The sequence below is a fragment of the Symsagittifera roscoffensis genome, chromosome 4 (assembly GCF_963678635.1).
Source record: "Symsagittifera roscoffensis chromosome 4, txSymRosc1.1, whole genome shotgun sequence".
Lineage (NCBI taxonomy): Eukaryota > Metazoa > Xenacoelomorpha > Acoela > Convolutidae > Symsagittifera > Symsagittifera roscoffensis.
This window is the reverse complement of record NC_087065.1, coordinates 57,485,520-57,499,654: the sequence shown is the minus strand read 5'-3', so window position 1 is coordinate 57,499,654 and position 14,135 is coordinate 57,485,520. Positions and strand designations below refer to the sequence as shown.

General features: G+C 35.3%; 1 protein-coding gene across 1 annotated transcript in view; it reads left to right on the top strand.

The window, feature by feature from the left end:
* LOC134844491 (uncharacterized) overlaps positions 1–13,225 on the top strand; it is a 53,461-nt gene extending 40,236 nt beyond the window's left edge. The window contains exons 3-6 of the mRNA XM_063861195.1: positions 1,025–2,813; positions 3,456–3,794; positions 6,586–6,915; positions 12,759–13,225. Of these exons, the coding sequence (XP_063717265.1) occupies positions 1,025–2,813; positions 3,456–3,794; positions 6,586–6,915; positions 12,759–13,207 (2,907 nt within the window). The 3' untranslated portion in view covers positions 13,208–13,225. The remainder of the gene's footprint in view (positions 1–1,024; positions 2,814–3,455; positions 3,795–6,585; positions 6,916–12,758) is intronic.
* Positions 13,226–14,135: the final 910 nt, after the last annotated feature.

Below are 14,135 nucleotides of genomic sequence, written 5' to 3'. Positions count from 1 at the left end.
CTTGACATGATCTGTAACAAGTGACCCATGAGTCAGCTAATATTTTCTTTCCAACTTTATGTGAGATTATGCAGTGCAACTCCTGAAAGAGTCTTCGGCTCTTGATTTTTCCCAATGATTGTTTGTTGCATTAAAACCACACAAAACTCAATTTCAACTTAAAAATATTAGACAGTCTGATAGACTGTAATCTGTGCACAGATACTAAAATTGAACATAGTAAGTTGAAACTTTGGATAAAATAACTAAAAACTGAAAAACTGATTTTTCAAAACAAACGTAGATTTCGTAGGAACGGGCAATTAATTTGAAAAGATTCCAAAAAAATTTTAGGAAAACTTCAGAAAAAAAAAACATTTTTTTTGCGGTTTCTGACGAAAGGGAGGCGTAAACTTAAGATTTCAGAAAAAAATTAAAATAGCTTCAAAGCTGAGCTACGAGCCGCGGTGAAATAGTTACGACTCCGCATCTTAATGGGAAAGTCGGATTGTCGAGGACCTCCATGATCAGAGCTCGTTGTTTAAGGGTGAGGCAACACCCAGAGTACCCAGCCCAGAAACATAACAAAAAAATGGCTTGCAATTCTTAAGCATGAACCTAATAGCGGTTCTCCTTAAAGAGCTGAACTGTAAATTGTTCCAGTTTGAGTGAACCGTGAGATACTCGAAGTCGCACTAGGTTTGTTAAGCTACAAGGCTAGAATTCTCACCCACTTCGTGAGCAGTTAGACCGTACAAAGTTGCGCTCTCCTACGAAAAGAAAACTGCCAGTATTTAAATATAAAATATAGAAGAGCGGCCTCCAATGTTTGCAGTCATAACAAGAAGCAAAACATAAGTCCTTTCAGTATGTACATATTTCAGTAAAATCAGAACCATCTCAGTCGAAAAATCAACCAAAAGTTAGGATTGTGATATTTTTTTTATGTATTCTAACTTAGTCAAAATGTTTGTATTCTAAGTTAATAGAAGATGTGATGGAGAAATTCTGAGCTGTGCCCATATTTGCCTGTTTTTCTTTTTAGGCAGTCTCAACTCTTTCTCCGTGGCCGAATCCACTGCTGTTTCGAAGCGAATACGATCTGCTCAAGCAAGACAACTGTATTTGCAAAAACATCCCAATAGATTTCAGACTCTCGCAACCTTCAAACGTCAATGTCAGAGCAGATTTGCTGGAGAATTTCTCAGAAACTGTTGATTTATTAGCTTCAATAAAACACCAAAATGCCATCTCCAAGAATGATAACGATAAATATGTCTTCGGAGAGTACGTGAATAAGCTCGCCGGAGGCTCCGAGAACCTCAATGGTCGTTTGTTGATCACATTGTACGATTGGCTCTTTTCCATAACTCAGAACGCCGAAAAAGTTCTGCTGGAAATCATTTACGGTGACGTTAATAACGCACCTGAAAGTCAGAGAAAAAGAAGTTCGGATCTTGACGAACTGATGAAATCGAAATTTCACAACAAAACGAAAACAGCCTGCATAGAAATTGAAGGTGTTGCAGAAAATGATGATATAACAAACGTGGAAAACGCAGAAGTTTCCATTGGCGCAGAGGCTCAATCAAATTCAAAGCACCAAAATGAAGTTGTTCGAAACGAATTAGGTGATGATGAAAGCGCTGAGACGACCCCGGCTTCCACTAAAAGCGAAACTTTGGAAACTGAGAGCGACGAAACTCCTCAAATCGAAATATCACAAGAAAATGTTCTGCTTCCAGAACACACTTATACACCCAAGAAAGAATCTGAATCTGGTTCCGTCCTGGAAACGAACTCGGAAACTTCTGCAACTGTAATTGCCGTCAAAAATGAAGATAAAGGCGAGTTAAATGCTGACAATAATGAGAATAATAATGATGATGATGATAAGAACGATTATCAAGTTGATAGCAACGTTCATTTCAAGCATTCGGAAGTTCTGAATGATGGTTTTTCAGGATCCAAACAAGTGAGGTTGCCTGTTAATCAGAACAAGAAAAAGAGTGTCACTTTCAACGAGTTAGTAGACGTTAAGGAAGTAATTATAAAAAGAAAAACTGGATTGGAAGGCATTAATTTGTTCATGGACGACGACAACAACGATGAACTTCAGAGAGCCGAACACAGTTCGAATTTTGTCGATGATGATAACGATGCGGATACTTCAGTTCAAGAAGAGGTTTTTAGGGTGAAACTGGAGTTGCAGAAACCTGCAGTCACCTTAATTGACAGCGAAGAAGCGTTTCAAAATTTGGACGACAGTGATAATGATGGTTTTGGTGTAGATAACTCTGTTCTGAAAATTGATCACGAACCAGACGGGGTAAATATCATTCCTCAAATCAAAATTCATGAGTGTGAAGAGCTCCAAGAAGAAGAAGAAATTGAAGATTCAAGCACTGAGACTAGACCCGTGAACAATAACTTGCCTGAAGATGATAATGACACGCAGACAACTTCGGATGCTGAAAATTTTGCTGAAAACGATAAACTAATAACAAAAGAAGGCTTCATTGAAAACACCGACGATACACAAAGTTTGTCTTCAGAAATTGATATCAACATCGAAAGTAAAATTGACAACGAAAGTCACGTGGATATTACAGGAAAGGAATCGGCGAATAATGCACTTGTGCAAGATAAAGAGAAAACAGTAGACTCTTCTTCGAATGTCGAAAGGGAACCAAATGACGACGAATCGCAATTAGCCGAGGAGTCATCGGAGGAGGAAACAGTTGCGGAAGAAAGGGAGGATTTCAAAGAAGACTTGGATCCGACGATGGCGTACAATTTGACGCAGTTGCAGCAGTTACAGAGTAATCTAGCAGGTCAGACTGAGACTATTTTTAGATTATCATTGAGCTATTGAGGACTTTTTTTTGAACATATCTCAGTTAATATACGGTATTGATATGACGTTTTGCTTAAACCACATCAAAATCATAATAAATTTATAACAAAAAACTTCATTTCACAAAAAATACATGATTTTATAATAAGATTTCTACTTTTTTGCAACCAATAAAAATTTTACTCAGCAAGAATTCGCTACTCAAATGTCGAAATTATCATGAAACTCTTCTAGAAATGTTCTAGACTTGGCTGGTAATGTCACGTGGTTCTGTAATTTGTTTCCGTTTCATCGCGGATTAAAATTTCATCAGGAAGTCTAATAAATTACATTAAGCTGGTAGTGCAATAGCGTTGAAACATGTACAAAGTTCTCAGAGATGAAATTCAGCTGAATTTTGAGCTATGCTTGAAGGATGCGGTCTGTCAAAGTGGGACAGAATTTACCGTTCAAGATATGTTGAACTTTTTGCTGCTCAAATTAATCGAATAACTTTTGTAGAAAAAAATTTGCAAAAACTCAAAAAGCCGAATTTAAATTAAATTAGCATTTTCATTATGTTAAACATTTAAGAAATTTCTACTTTTTTAAATACATGGTTTTTCTGATGACTTCACAGGAATGCTCAGTACCTTGCATGGGAAGTCAGGATCCGCTGTCCAGTACTACTTCAAAGCCCTCGAGAACCAGAGGCGAGTGTTCGGTCGGCACAACGGGCAAGTGGCCGAATCACAGCTCAAAATAGCCGAAGTGCTGCAGAAAGAAGACAGAATTGAAGACTGCCTAGATTACTACAAAAGAACGCTTAAAACTCTCAAGGCTACCGCAAATAAGGAGGAGGATAAATTGAGTGAAAGTGAAGGGAATGCAGAGCTAGTAAGCCAAGTGGCCTTTCGGATAGCGGAACTCCAGTTGAACCAGATGAATAATCATGTAACCGCGCTGGAGTTCTACCTTGGTATGTACTATTTTATGTATTCAGTTATAAGAGGTTCGAAATTTACTATATACTTCAACTAGTAAAAATGCTTATGACTAGGGACGACTTATCGCAACTCTAAATCAAATTAGGACCATTAATTTTAAACGACTAGAAATAATACGCATTTGTTCGATAATCGGAACAAAAACACTTTACTCTAATGAATGGTGCTTTTTACATAATCAGATAACTGAGTTGTAGTCGGATTTCTTTTGCAATAAGAGATGATTCGGTACTAGGTACAAAACCCTCATATTTTTTATCAATTGAATCTACTTATCAACTTAACTCTCCTCCTTATGGTAAAATACAAACTATTACAAAACAGTTTCGTAATTAAAGCTATGCAAATAAACGACAAAGAATTGACGAAACTGATACATCAATTTCGAGAACAGTACATACTAGACAACAAGATATTAGGTGAATTATTGTGGCTTATTTTGATCCCAGGTAGAAGTAAAATTCTTTGCACTGATGGAGAAGGCTTTTTGTGTGAGCAGACGCCAAGCGGGTCAAACACAGAAAACATAAGAGGTCGAACTTGAAAAAAAATTGAAAAAAAAAACTAGATTAACCAAATTTTGTATGTATCGATAAAAAACATCTAGGGGCCCAGCTAAAACTGGAGATACATCTTTGCCATTTTTCGAACTTTTTATTGAGATGCGAGATGAAATGCATAATTTCAAAATGGATTTTACTCGAAACTCTTGTTGTTTCGTTACTAAAATAAGTAAGAGGAGCAAAAATTTTTTGAGATATTGGAATTTTCCCAACGACATGAAATTTTTCTAACTCGCCGCTTCTGCAACAAAAATTCTTGCAACTGGTTTTTCACACTGAAACCTTCTTCTCAGATTTGAGAGGGTAGTTTTTTAAGAAAAGGTAAAAAATTTCTAAAAAAAAAATATAAAATTCAATAACTTGATTTTCCGAAATCCATAAAAATTTTTCTGCAAAAAACAGGTCGAAGCCACTTCAGCAGAAAAAATTCCCAAAACGAGGGTTTTCGATTAAACACTTAACCGGAAATGTTTTTGAGAAAAGTTTAAAAATTTTCAAAAAAACGGTCAAAGTTTCAAAACTTTTTTGACGGCTAATATTTTGTAGAATAAATTGGGCGTAGCCAATTATAAAGGTGGGCTTCCAACAACCTGTTTTTTGGATTAAGCTTTGTATATCATATCAGATTTGGCAGGATATTTATCGAGAAAAGTCAAAAAATTCCAAAAATATGTCAACCAATCAAAAAGTTCAATTTTCCAACCATCATAGCTTCTTGTGTAAAAAAAAGTTGGACTTAGACGCATATGCAGAAGAGATTCAAGCAACCTGTAATTTCGATAGGAAGCCAAAAAATCAAATCAATTAGTTTCAAAAACGAAAAAAGAAAGGCTTTCCAGAGGGTCATAAGTTTTTGTGTAAAAAAGTGGGCGTAATCGATTATGCAGTGACCTTCACACAACGCGTCATTTCGCTTGAACCCAAAAACAAGACGCAGAATTGGGACGTTAATTCTCAAGAAAATTCAAACAGTTTTATCAGGAGTGGTCATTTATTCAGTGGTTTTCCCCACCACCTGTTATTTCCATTCAAACCACAATTTCGGATTTTTGAGGGTAGTGGAAAAGAAAAGTCAAGAAGTTTTTTTTTCTGAAAATCGGTAGAGTAGTTTCTGAGAAAAAAAAAGTTATGCAACAAGTGAAAAAATTTTCCGAATCATCTCAAAAAATGAAACAAGGGTAAAAACCAATTCCATACATTTTCATAGTAACTGTTTTTATCAAGTTTTAGATCTTAATATATATGCCAATCCAGACATTTGCATTTTAAATTAGCAACGGAACTAAATTTACGAAGCGGAAACAAAGCAGACAACTTTTGAGCAGAAACCAATTGAGCAAAAAAAAATTTAAAAAAATGTACGAAGTGTTACGTCCCCCGAAACTGCAATGAGCATTACTTGTAACCTTGTAACCAATATGATACTTTCTCGCAGCACAACCAAAAATTCGTGATATGGCATCTAAGTTGACAAAACTTGAGCAGGCAAAAACGTAAGTCCTGCAATTCAATTTTAACCGGAAATATTTATTCATTTTCTTTTATACTGAAAAACAACAAGGTCCTACCGGGACTCGAGCCCCAGCCCTTCGGGTAGAAAAGCGACCGCGTTACCTCCAGGTTAAAAAGGAAAGTTAATAAGTTATTAAGTTGTTAACCTGGAAGTTAATGTTCAATAAATAAGCAAGTTCAGTTTCTCGTAAAGAGAAAAGGTGTTTAGGGAAAAAAGTCTAGTTCCCGGTTCTTAAACCGTTTTTACTCGTTTTTGGTAAACAAACACTTACACGGAGCGTGCTCACTGCCTTTTGAAAATCTCCTTTGTTGTACTAAAAGTAAAAATACTTGGAAACGAATTTATTATGATTATTATTATCATTATGATTAAAACCTTTAATAGGGGTTGATAATTCAATCTAGGTACTATGGGCAACTAAAGAGAACCGTATATTCTTCATGATACTCATGGGAACTGTAAAATGGTGTCGAAACGATAAAAACAAGATCCCATGTTGCTATTGTATTAAATCTGTCATCGTCCAACTATACGATAGATCAATCTACTATAAAACGGTCGTTTTATATCTCAGTAGCACAATGCACGCTTGATTGCACCCAAGTTTCCATTTTCCATTGCTCAAATAAGAATTAAAATGTGAATGAATGGTAAACAAAAATATTTGTTTTCTTCTGATTTGTATAGAGGCATTGAGCGCCATGGAGCGAACACGATCAGCGTCTGATTCTGATCTAATCAATATCCACCAGAAGATTGGGAACCTCTACCTACGCGACAAGGATTACAAAAAAGCCCTCTGCCACTTAGAAATAGCCGATGAAAAGAGAAAAACGGAGCCATCGGAGGACAAAAAGCAGAGCTCAGAAGAGAACTTCATTAGTGACCAAATCGAGACTTGTATCAAAATGGGCAAAATTTACTTTCAAGCCTCTGAGTATGGAAAAGCTTCAGATAAATTATCACGCGCTCTGGACTTGATGGAAAGCGTAAAAAACTCAAGCACCGAAATGAAAAGTAAGACCATTTTACTGCTTTATTTTAATTTCAACATCAGCTAGGTTTTATCATCTAGGGTTCAGCAGTTCGCAGTTTCATAGTTTCGAATTTATTAGTCGAACTTTCTTGAGACTTGAACCATATATATCTTTTCAACATCAATGACAGGTTTGCTAAAAGTTTGAGTTCTAGTTCTCATTGTTGTTAAAAGAAAACAAAAGGCCATTGACCCTATTCGATTCTACATTTTGGTATTATGCCCTACTAACCATAGCCCTCCTGCCACTTTTTCCTTCTACACATTTTGCTTATAAAATCTAATTAGGTGGTTTCTTTTGTGATGAAGAGAGCGAATGATGGAAATTTAATTTCAGCCAATCATAATTCAGCATTAAAAAATCTCGTAGAAATAGCAATATTTTCAACTTGAGCAAAAAAAATTCTGGACAGAATAAGTGGAACTGAACGATTGTAAAATAAGCAGACGAATAATTGTCAAATATTGTCAGACCTACGACGAACTGAAAATAACAATTCTTAAAGTATACCGATTCAAAAAAAAAATTAAGAAAAAAATGCTTGGTTCCTGCTTGAATTCTACCGCAAAACTTGGGTATAAACCGCACAATCCCTCTCCCCGCCACCAAGTGATCAGCCGTAGATTGTAACCCCTAGCCACGTATTAATTTTGAAAATTAATTCTTTATAAAGTTTGCATTTCGAAACCAGCCAACGCACAAATAAAATTGGTTGTCACAATTTTTATGAAGGATTGCATTTGAATGCTGTTGATTACATAAGCTAATGTAATTTCAATCATTCTCTCTAGTAAAGTTGTTTATTTTTTATACAGGTAGGCTATACTACTGAGGGGGAGAATAGTTAAAAATGCAATTTTTTGAACAATTCATTGTATCCTTTTAATAAAATAACACTAGGCTCCCAGCCCAAAAACTTGAACAGATTGAACAGATTGAACAGTTTTTCCAGTATAAATTTGAGATTCTAAGGCTCGCTCATCGGAATGTTTTAAAAAATTCAAAATTTACCACGGAAAATGAGCTCATTGCTGTCACATTACCAGATATGAAAAGTTATGAACTAGAGTTTGCTTTTAAGTAGGCTTCAAACCACATGAGGGATTGTGAGAGCTAAGAAATGTGGAATTTCATCAGTCGTTCAAGAATATCTTGTCAAAACACAAAAAATTTCGAACAAATTTTTGTATGCCTTGATTAAAATATAATCTAGGCAAATTGAAGCTGGCTAATTTACCCCAAACATCAAAAAAAAATTTGACATACAAACTTGAAAACAGAAGTATGCTCAAAAAAATTTGTTTCAATTTTCGTAACGAAAGTAACGGAATATTTGTGCTCGGGGTGGGTTTTTTTTCTTCAGACGAATTTCGACTTTTTAACTTTTTTTGACGAAATTTCTTTATATCATTCGAAAGCTATTGTTGTCGTGAGCTTAAATTTGAAAAGATATTTTACCTGTGAACATTTTTCGTAAAGTTATGGGGGTTTGAAGATTGTCATTTTGGTCAATTTGGGACAATTAACGCGCGATATATTTCGCGCTATTAACGCGTAAGCGGAGATTTAATCCGTCTTAAAATCGTTCCAAATTGGTTGAAAGAAGCTTAATTGCCATAATTGATTTGATAATAGGAGCAAAATGTATCACTTTCTACTTAATATGTCTTGTGTGGGGATGTTTTCACAAAAAATCTCAAAATTTAATTTAATTTTATTACATTTAAATTTTTCATGTTTTTACTGCTCCATAGACCTTAAAAGGCAGTCAGAACATTCAGCGCTTCGCCCTGATACGAGCAGTCTTGTTTAATTTTTCGCAGGGATAAGTATGAAATTTCAAAGAATAATCTTTTGCAAAATTTAACACAGAGGCGAAGATGCGCTTCGCAAACACAAGCGAGAAAATGCAAAGAAGAGCTCTAAACCGGAAAAACAAAGTGAAACAAGACTGCTCGCATCAGGGCGAAGCCCTGAAAGTTCCGACTGCCTTCTAACGTTTACGGAGCAGTAATAACATAAAAAACATTTAAAAAAATTGAATGAAAAAAAATAAAATGAAAAACTTTTCTAAAATTTGAAAATTTTTCTACAAAAATCATCACCCCACATGCCATATAAAGTTAAAAACAATAGATTTTGCTCCTTGTAACAAATCAATTTTGGCAAAATAGCTTGTTTCAAACAATTTGGAACAATTTCTAAGACGGATTAAATCTCCGCTTAACTTTTTTCTACCGAATTCAAAGAATGAACTCTTGAGAAGGTAAGATCCCCATGATTTGCTTTTTTGGTTGACCTTTTCATCTCAGATTTGTGCAATTACTATTTGAGAACAGATAAAAATTTAAAACAATTAGGTCAAAAATCCCTCTATTGAAACTTTCGAAGGCTGTAGGCCTTGGGGAACAATGAAAAGAGACTAGTCAAATATACAGGCATAGAAAAAAAGCAGCCGGTTTTGCCATTAGTACTTTATTTGTAAATCAGTAATAGTTTTTGTGAAAAAAATGAAATTTCTGCTTTTTTTGTGATTTTTTTTTTCAAATTTCTTTTAGAAAACTCAAGCGAAACTTTTTTCAAAATTTGAAATTCCCAACCCTGTAGTTGAGGGCTATCAGAGTACTCTCAGGGGTTGCGAACCTTGCCTTCAATTATGACTGCTCAAATCCTTGTAGTTTTCGAGATATTACTTTTTCTGTGATTTTTTAAAAAGATTGCAAAAAATTTAAATTATTTTTTTTCCAAATTTAAAATTTCTTACCCTGTAGTTGGGTGCTTTCAGGGTACTCCCAGGGGTTGCAAATCTTGCCTCCAGATATGACTTCTTAAATCCTTGTAGTTTACGAGATAAAACGATTTTTGTTTTGTTTTCGAAATATTTTTAGAAAACTTATACGAAATGTTGGGGGGGGGGGGGGGGGGCTATCGGAGTAGTCTTAGGAACCTTGCCTCCAATTATGACTGCTCAAATCCTTGTAGTTTTCGAGATATGATTTTTTTTGTGATTTTTTCAAATTTTTCTTTAGAAAACTCAAGCGAAACTTTTTTCAAAATTTGAAGTTCCCCACCCTGTAGTTATGGGCTATCAGAGTACTCTCAGGGGTTGGGAACCTTGCCTCCAATTATGACTGCTCAAATCTTTGTAGTTTTTGAGATATTACGTTTTTTGTGATTTTTTCAAAAAATTAAATTAATTTTTTTTCCAAAATTTAAAATTTCGTACCCAGTAGTTGGGTGCTGTCAGGGTACTCCCATGAGTTGTAAATCTAGCCCCCGAATTTGGCTACTCAAATATTTGTAATTTTCAAGATTTGACGTTTTCGAGATTTGACGGAAAATTGAAATTCAGAAAAAGTTCATAAATTGTGAATTTACCAACCCTGTAATTGGGTGCTGACAGAATACACTAAAAGCCTGCAGATCTGGTTTCCAATATAGCGGTTTTTCATGAGTTGTCAAAAACTAGAAGCACCGGAGGTGCGTAACACGCTAGTTATGATTAAATTGAAATATACCAAGAGTGCCACCAAATGAGCACTTTTGTTTGCGACTTAGGTTGGAAAAAAATCCTTCGTAATAAAACATTCCGCTTCGCTTGTGTAAACAGTAAAAAGTGCCAACCGAAATATTTTCAAAAAGTTATCATTAAGTAAGCAGACAAAATTGAAGCCAACAAATTCCCAATAAGCCAAAAATCTTCCCCCAGGTACCATTTTGAGACCTCCATTTTTGGCTGGTTGTTTCTAAAAATTTTCTCAAGGCGTCTTTGGGGCCAATATATACAATTGTTAAGGGGGAGCGCGCGCCGAAAAAAAACACAATTTTTCGGTCAAAGCTATCCAACAATGTTTATAATCCACCCCTCCTCAAGAAAATCCTAGATCTGCCCCTGCATGTACCCCCCCCCCCCGCATATCATCTACACGCGCATTTCAGCAAATTTAACATTGTAATTTTTCATTCTGAGACTCAACTTTTTATCGTCAATTTATAGTTCGGGGTCTAGTACCTTATTGCAATATCTTGTTATTCGCAAGAATAATAACCCGATGCGAATAAGAACTTGCTTCTACATAGCTGCTCGCGGTCGCGCTTGAGAAAAGAGAAATATTCCGCAAAATACCATGCATTGAAGTTAATGAAATTGCATGAAAAAATAGTTCCCTTAACATAAAAAAGTTTTTTTTGTTGGTTTCATGATAAGCTTTTTTAGTTTTCACAATATTTTCTAGGGTCAAAATCTCGCCATTTTTGGCCAAAACACTTTGAATTAAATAGGAAGCTTTTGAAACAAAGCTTTTGGTTGGAGTCTGATTACGGCTTCAAAACTACAGTGCTGATTTAAATTAACCGGACAAAACGAGCTAAACTTGAAATTTAAAACGCGTTTTTCTCAAATTGGGTTGAGTTTAGGTGAAAACTTATGAAGACAAAACTTGCTTAAAATTTTAGCATTAATATGGTGTAATTTGTTTTGCGAAATGCGGGCCCAAAATTTTACCACAAAAATGGGTCATTTTGGCTTTTCTTAGTTAATCAAAAATTACGCCGAAAATACCCAGTCGATCTCAGACATAATTATACCAAAGGGAGCCCCTTACGCAGCCCAACAAACTTTAAGAAGGGTAAAAGTTTCAGCCAATCAAAATTCATCATCAAAATTCAATGCAAATAAACAATGAAATCAGTCAGTTTAAAGTGGTTTCATATCAGTATTTAGACAACCGCGTATTCAGACTGGTCAGTATTTAGACAAAGAAGAAATTAATAAATAATTATTATTTATTTTGGATTATTTATGTCTTTTCTCGATTCTGATTGGTTCATACAGTATTTGTCTAAACACTGACGAGTATGAATACGCGGCTGTCTAAATTTTGGCTGCACTCCGTTTAAAGCGAACTTGATTTGTTGAAAATTTTCGAGCATTTGTTCCTTTGAGCATGACAATAGCCTTATTGCCAGGGATCTGACAAACATGACGACAGCTGTTAATACGGTGGGTATTCACGAGTGCCAAAATGATAAATCAGTCCCATTTGTACCAAAAAAAAATCAATCGCGTTAGTACCAAAAATATTCAATTGTCCTAAGACTATTAAGCCGACTACTTCGAGCTCTTGGTTTAAGGTCGCCGGTGGGCGCGCTATGCGCGCGTGTCGCCGCTTTGCGGCGATAACCGGCTCTAATTTTCGTTTAGAGTCCTACCCTCTGTTGGCAAGCTCGCAACACGTTGGCGCGACTGCGGCGGTCACTATTCTGCTACTTAGTTTTCTTCTGTTTGAACAGAAGAAAATTAATTTAACAATTCGTTGGCTCACAATTCGACCAATCAGAAATTGAGTTGAATAATTTTGGTACAAATGGGACCGATTTTTCATTTTGGTACAAATGACCGTTGGTACAAATGGGACGTCACCGTTAATACGACAACCGTTTTTGATGAGTCTTAAGAGCTTTCTCAATTGATTTTCTGAGACATATAAACTGCTCAAAATCGAAAAACTCAAATTGAATGTTTTAACGCTCATTTGTCGACTCAAGTCTTGTTGTCTTATTTACCAAGTACTCCCTAGTCATGTCCGTTAACTTCAAAACCTATGCGCAATTAGAAGCGAGAATTTAGGTCTTTGTAGGAATTCAAATGGCCAACTTCTCGCTGTTTTTTGATGTTATCTTCGGCAAAATTTCCTCTAGGATTGATAGTTTTTAAGTTAGATAGGGTAATTTTTATTCGGGAATTACAAAGGAGCAATATCGATATGAAAATCCCAATTTTGAAAACCGTGGTCATTCTAATCGTCTGAGATTTTGTTTTAGTGGAAATACTGGATATTCTTGGCTCCAGTTTGTTCCATCAGCAAAAACACACGGAAGCCCTGAAATACTTCACGAAACTTCTGACCTTGCAACAAACCACAGAAAAATCAGCCAACCAATCAAAACCGACATCAACCTCGGCGGAAGTGTCACTCAGTCTATGCAAAATTGGTCGATGCCATCTGCTTGAAGGGCAGTTCGAAAAGGCACTGAGCCATTTCAAAAGGGATCTCGACATACAGAAAAGTTTGTATGGCGAAGACAGCGAGCAAGTAGGAAGAGCTTGCGCCAACTTGGGAGAGATTTATTTGAAAAAAGGGGACATAGGGAAAACACTGGAATTTTGGAAAAAAGCTTACTGGATTCTGGACGAAAAACTGGGCGAGAAAAATGCAGAGACTCTATTAGTCAAATCTTACTTGGAAAAACTAATCTGGATTACTGCTTAATTTAGTTCTTTAGGTTTATTATTTGATGATCAGAAATTATTTTCTAAACTCGACCAAAAAGATTGAAACAAATTAGGGTTTCTTTTTTAAACTTCTGTCCAATCAATTTTTCCAAGTTTCGATTTTTTGATGGTATCAAAAACGTTAATAAGAAGACAAGCAACTCTATTAAGCTCAATGAAATTAAAACTAAGAATTGAAAGAAAACAAGTTTATAAAAAAAACTGCAGTCTGAGAGGGATACGAACCAAACTTCAATCAGCAAAGGTAAACCATCAACCGATACACCAGTGCTGACTAGTCAATCTAAATAACAGACAATGAAAGCATTTAACTAAGTGGATACAGATCGTATTATTGAAGTAACATAACCGACTATAACAATAGCTAATCTTTGGCATTTGAGTTTCTGATAGCTGAGAGCGTTAAAACTGATGTCTGTTTTTGAGCAATCCAACGCTTAGTCACTATTCGCAGCGATTATTAAAGTCTAAAAATTAGCGCAATCGAAAGAGCCCCCAACAATTTGAAAAAATTTAAATTTTACTTTAATTTCACTTGACAAACAAAATTTCACTTAAGAAAACACTTCGATATCATTTCTAAATATTACTACTCAGTTTAATAGAGCAGATTTGGTAGTTTTTTTAATTACAAAACTTTTAGTAACTATACGGAGCTAAGAATCATTCATTAAACTAACTTAACCAATTACAAATCAGACATTTTTTTCGAAGATAAGAAAAACAAACAAATTTCTACAATTAACAAATAATAGCAAAGATAACCGGTTACTGTGCAAGTAGCACAGGATGTTCCGACCAGTCTTAAAAAAATACAAAGTTTTTTTCCAATTAGAAACGAGCAAAAAAGTAGAGCTTAAGCATTTTCGTCGGTCATTTAAATTGGAAAACAATTTTTAAGACAA